The sequence below is a fragment of the Olea europaea genome, chromosome 14, assembly GCF_002742605.1.
Source record: "Olea europaea var. sylvestris chromosome 14, O_europaea_v1, whole genome shotgun sequence".
In the NCBI taxonomy this organism is placed as follows: domain Eukaryota; kingdom Viridiplantae; phylum Streptophyta; class Magnoliopsida; order Lamiales; family Oleaceae; genus Olea; species Olea europaea.
The window spans coordinates 7,867,465-7,873,553 of record NC_036250.1 but is presented as its reverse complement, the minus strand read 5'-3'; the positions used below and the strand labels follow the sequence as shown (position 1 = coordinate 7,873,553).

General features: G+C 30.8%; 1 protein-coding gene across 1 annotated transcript; it reads left to right on the top strand.

Moving 5' to 3' along the window:
- Positions 1-3,072: 3,072 nt before the first annotated feature.
- LOC111409462 (uncharacterized protein At1g66480-like) lies at positions 3,073-3,543 on the top strand. The gene has a single exon (XM_023039507.1). It carries the CDS (start codon positions 3,073-3,075, stop codon positions 3,541-3,543), a length of 471 nt encoding a protein of 156 aa, XP_022895275.1.
- The last annotated feature ends 2,546 nt before the right edge of the window (positions 3,544-6,089 follow it).

Here is a 6,089-nt window from a genome sequence, read left to right as displayed (position 1 = left end):
TTTAAAATTAAATTTTGACAACATATTTTTTTAATAAAATAATTTTATACGTGAACTCATAAATATTCTTCAAAAAAATAAAAATAAAAATCACTTCTTATAGAATTCACTCTAATTTTTTCTTGCTTTAACATCAATCCGGCTTTTGTTATTTATGTATTTTAATTCTGTAGTGCTAAATCTATCAAACGTTACCCCTTGTTCCCACCAACAAACTAAATGATTTTATTTTTTGGAAAAAGGCATGAGCATGGAGAATTTATTAATGCCAAAAAGAATAGTAAATAAAACTTAAGGAAGAATATTTAATTTGACTTCGTGTGCACGTACAAATAGAGAATAAACAGTGAAATTCGAGCGAGAAGATACAACAAATCGTCAAATTGTAACGGTGACAGGGCTAGTGACTAATGAACCAATTGAATTAAAAGTTTAAATTGTTAGATAAGAAAATATGCATAATAACTATTTAAATATTATCTTCAACGCGCCTCTCACACGTAGGTAAGATTCATTTTTTTCCCATTAAAGTCTTAGATATGCATAACATTTAATAAATGGTGTTTGCGAGACTTAAATTCAAGACTTTTGTCTGTTTTAATATCATTTAAACTTTATTTTCAACATTGAGTAGATGAATGACAAGGGAGAATTTTAAACCAAGCCAAATTAATACCCAACAAACAAAAGACAACCCAAACTCAAGTTCAAAGCTGAATAGGTACTCCAAGCCAACAACTAAAACCCAATCCAAACTATTTCAAAAGTGATCCAAATTTATATACGAACCAACAAAAATACCAATCCAAACTCCTTCAAACCCAGTCCAAATACATCGTAACCCAAGCCAAACCCAACTACAAATGGTGAGGAAATTAAAGTCCCATTTTAATAAAATTTATACAATATAAGAAATTATGGCATCTAAGATTCTAAATGCAATTATGCTAGGCTGACAGGGTTTATTGACAGGGAATTGAACGGGGCGTCACCTATTGGAGGGACGCCTATTTGAGTGGTTTTAATTCTTCTAAATGGCATTGCATTGAGTGAAAATGAGAAAAGTGCCCATTTCTTATAACCCTCATGCAGAGTTCTAAAAATCGTAAAATGTGATTAGACGTGGAGCAGAAGTTTCAAGCTTTACGAGACTAGGAGATGATTAGGTGTAAAAAAAACGTTTTCTTATTTATAATATTAATTGAAATTTTTTAATCATTTTAAAAGTTATTTAATAATTAATAATTATAAAATACAATATTTACTAATAATTAATTATTTACTCTTACCATTAATCAATTATACAAAATTTCAAGTTTTCGAAATGCAAAAATTAGAATATTTTTCAAAGTTTCAATTTTCAACTAAACAAGTTCTACTTAATAGATTTATAAGAACTTCATACATGCTTTTGACATTTGTAATAAAATGAGTCTCAAGATTATAATTATGTAATGTAGATAACATTAAAACTTAAATCTTATTTAACTATTTAGATAAAATCATTTTTAACTTTTGTACAAATAAAATCTTTTAACAACTTGAAATTAAAGTCAACTGAAAAATTCTTTTTTTTTTTTAAAATTAAAATAAAAATAACTAAAGTGAAATAAAAGATTTCTAAAAAATTAAAAATAAAAAGGCTAGGTGTGAAGCGAGGCATTTTGCCCGAGTTTGAATCTAGGCGAGGGTAGGAGAGCTTTTTAGAACACTGCTCTGATGTAGGAATATAAGTATTAATTGTACGGTGATTTTTCCACCTTTTTTTGTTAAACAGTTATTGCAATAAATTAATGATTCCCGATATTGCGAAATGTAATAATAATTACTGCCACGTTATATTTATGAGCGATGCTACATTCGTTTTGTGTTGTAATCCAATTCAAAAGATTAATTCTCATTCAACTTTCTCCCCAACTGCAATTTTTAGTAATTGAATCACTTAGCTCCAATTTAATTACAATAAAGCATTATGTTTGATTTCGTGACATAATGTAACAGGACATGCTTTTTTTGCCTTTAAAATTGATGACTACAAACGTGGTCATCCAAGTAGACTGATTCATGTTAGCTGCATATTAAAAACTTGGCGATCAATTGCATCAAAGAGTCGAAAGAAACATTCTATGTAGACACTACATTTTCGATTGGTTTCAAGTTGTATACCGGCCATAAAGTTAGATATTATTCCGTCATATTTCACTATACTGAACCCTGTTCGATCAAAGTTCATAATTAATTTTAACCGCACGTTTAATGTGATTTATAATTTTTCAACCATGCATTTTATCAATTTTTATCAAAGTATCTAATTTTAATCTACATCAAACAAGGACTTAATTTAATTATCTTCACTATTAGCATGTGTGTATTTTTAAAACCACTACCACATTACTCTAATTATATGTTGGTTAATATTTTTATAATTTTTTTCAAAATATTTGATATATCCTTTTATATGCTCCCACAAGATGATGAGTCCTTTGAGCATATTAATTTTGAAATTTGATTGCTCGTTTGGGTTGTGAACTGATAGAATTGCTCATTTAACTTTAGTGGACTCTAATATAATATAAAAAGTTGGGGGTTTCATTCTAAAGGGTTAAAACCTTATTAATAAAAGTAGTTCGAGTTTTTATTTATTGATTAATATTCTTTTATTTTCAACTTGCAATTTATCCCATTACACCCAATTCTGTTCAATCTTTATATTTCGTTTTTTGACTCTGTAAATTCATTTATGCTATTTTCTTCGGATTTATTCAGAATAGAACTTCATTACTTGTTTTTTCTTCAATCTGTCTTCACTGATAAGTAGTGAAACGGTTGGAATCTTGCAACAGCATGCCAATTCAGTAAACAAGCAAGCCCACTTTATATTTATTTTGTCTGTAACCCATATCTACTTACTGATAATAGTCCCACCATCCACAGATTTTTTTATATAAGAAATAAGACGCTGACAAGTAACATTAGCCATTTCTTTCTTGATAAGGGAACATGAAAAGTTAGAAAAAGTTAGCTTATTCCCACCTCCATTATCGACACTTGACATCCACTAAATACTGAAAGATGGGGAATAGTATAGGAGGAAGAAAGAAAGCCAAAATAATGAAGATTAATGGTGAAGTTTTCAAGCTAAGACTACCAGCAGTAACCCAGGATGTGCTCAAGAACTTTCCTGGCCATGTGTTATTGGAACCAGAGGCAGTAAAGAAGTATGGGATTAGAGCTGAGCCATTAGAGCCTGAAGAGGAGTTGAAGGCCAAGAAAATTTATTTTCTAGTAAAATTGCCTAAGCTGAGCGAGGAAAAGGCGCCGAGAAGATCAAGATCTGCTGTGCGTATGAGCCCGAAGGAGTGGATCGCGTTAAGACAACGGTCAGTTTCTGAGCTTCCTGGGTCGGGGTCTGTTCGGGTGAAGATGAGGCTAGCGAAGGCTGAAATAGAAAAGTTGATAGAAGAGAGCAAAGATGAAAAAGAAATGGCTGAGAAAATTATTGATCTATGTTTGCTGAATTCAGGCAAAGAGATCAGAAAATAAGAACATGTTCAGTTGATCAATTGTATATCTAGTCTTTTCTTCTTTTTAATTTTTTGACGAACTGAAGAAGATTGTAAAGCTTGTGTAGTTTGCAGTTTCTGGTCTCTCTGTTTTGAGCTATTTCCTTGTTCTACTACATTACACCATCAATGAAGCTCCAAATACGGGAATATTTGAACAGAATTAATATCGTGCTGACGTGGCCAAACCTGATTGGCTTTTTTTTTTTTTGGTCGTTTTCTCATCTTCGAATGATGTCATGTCAAGTGTTGCCTGTAAGAAAATCTACACTATAGCCACTAATTGGTAGAGATTAAAATCAGATTTTTAACAGATTTTGATAGAGATTGATGAAATGTGTAGTTGAAAATTGGTCTGGATCTCATAAAACGTGTTATTAAAATTAATTGTTGGCTTTGATTTAAATTAAAATCTTGATTTCCATTTTCATAAAAAAAAAAGAAAAGAAAAAAAGAGAGAGAGATACATAATGTTCTCAACTTTTGCATGTCGAACTGTTTGTTAAGCATATGGCCTTCACCTTTTGCAAAGGCAAAGGAGAAGATAAAGGAGGAGAAAAAAGTTAGGAATGGCAACGGAGTCAAGCCGCCTTTGTAAGATATTATATAAGAGTACTATAAAATTTAAAAACGTTAAAAGAATACTAAATTAATATTATATAAGAGTCAGTGAGGGGAGCATTTGCCAACTAATCGAGGGCAGAACATTATGCATCCATCGAAGCGTTCTTTGTAGCAAAATATCGTATGGAAGTAACTTTTTTTTGTTTTTTTTAATATTAAAATATGAGTATTGTTTACACAAGTGCAACACGTGTACTAAATTTCATCCAAAAATATAAGGATCTTGCTATGTGTACCCGACGTGAATTTCATCCAAAAATATAAGGATCTTGCTATGTGTACCCGGCGGTTTACACGCCGGGTTACACGGGTCCACCTCGCCCCTCACATGGGATGAGGCCCCACACCGGGACCCACGCGTGGGACCCGACCCCCATGTGAGGGGCGGGTGGGCCCAAGTAACTCGGCGTGTAAACCACCAGGTACAAATGGCTTTTCCCAAAATATAATTGAAGGGTTGACATGGTTCTAATTTCAAGATAGTCAAATCGAACCAAACAAAGAACAATGATTTTTTTCATAAGGGTACCATGTTTTTCATTTTCTTTTCTTTTCTTTCTTCCTTTTTTTTACTATTATTTTTTATTTTTGTAAGATATGGAATTTGGTTTGGTAATGGTTCCATTACTTAAATTTTCAAATGATAAATGTTAAATAAAATCTATTATCATATTCATAAATTAGTATATATATCTAAAAAAAAAATAGAAAATAAACATCAAATATTGAGCAAATGTAATGTTGTGATGTGGGAGTGCGAGCGCGTATAAAGACTAAATTTGAAAAGGAGATAAATGGATTAGAATTTAGATCTAGGGTTTGGTTGCTTTGTCTATAAGTGATAAGGTAAAATGTAATGGTAAATGACATTTTGACCCATTTTCACACTTGTAATTTTAATTTTTTTTTTTTTGTGATTCATTATTTGTAAAAAGAAAACTTAATAAAAATTAAGTTCGGTTCTTGATTATGATTTTGGTTAAATTTTTTTTATTGTGATCCACTAATTTGTAAAAAGAAAAAATAATAATAATAATTAGTTTGATTCTTGATTCAGGTTCAAGTTTTGCAACCAGAACCAAATGGTTCTTAGTTCTAAGAATCAAAATCATTAATCATTATATTATTATTTTTTTTTTTATAGAACCGAATCTAATCGCTCAATTAGGCTTGATTCTAATTTGGTTTGGTCATTTTATCCAACCATAAAATATATTGAACATCAATATATATGTTTTGACTAATTCTGTAGTAACAAATCTTGTGTGTGTTATTAAAAAAACGAATTTATCCATTTTTCGAGATTTTAGTAAAGTGTAAAAATGCATTAGATTTCTTGAATGGAAATGAGACGCTCTAATTCCTTTGAAATCGTTAATCAATCTTATTTTTTACAAGAGCAATTAACAATTGAATCCAATGATAGAATTAATTATATAACTCATAACGTGTTATGATTATCTATGCATATATATCAATTCTTCCACTCCAACTCATGAGTAACTTGTACGTACCCAATAGTATTAGGTAGGTAGATGAAGTCCACAATTGTCACCGGCCCTGAGGTCCATGTTCAACAAAATTGCTCAATTTTTTCTTCGATTTTGCCCCCAATGAAAATATCTTATCAAAATCTGATTATATTCTATTTTTTTCAAAATTAGTACAAATCAAAGTTTGAATTTTTGGAACATAACGAAAGAAAATTGGATTAACGTAAATAATACGAAGACAAAATGAATATATCATTTGGTGTTGAAACTATGGGGAAAGCCAAAGTGACGAGCTCCCGGACATCCAGGGGCTTGTCACTCAAGAATCGCCCTGAAATTATTGGTGGTAGATACATAAATCGAATTCTTTGCGACTAATCTAGTGAAATAATATTCTTATTGTCTAAAA

Bases quoted from the DNA above. Each gene is read 5' to 3' on its own strand.
- LOC111409462 (XM_023039507.1), top strand. From the start codon at position 3,073: ATGGGGAATAGTATAGGAGGAAGAAAGAAAGCCAAAATAATGAAGATT.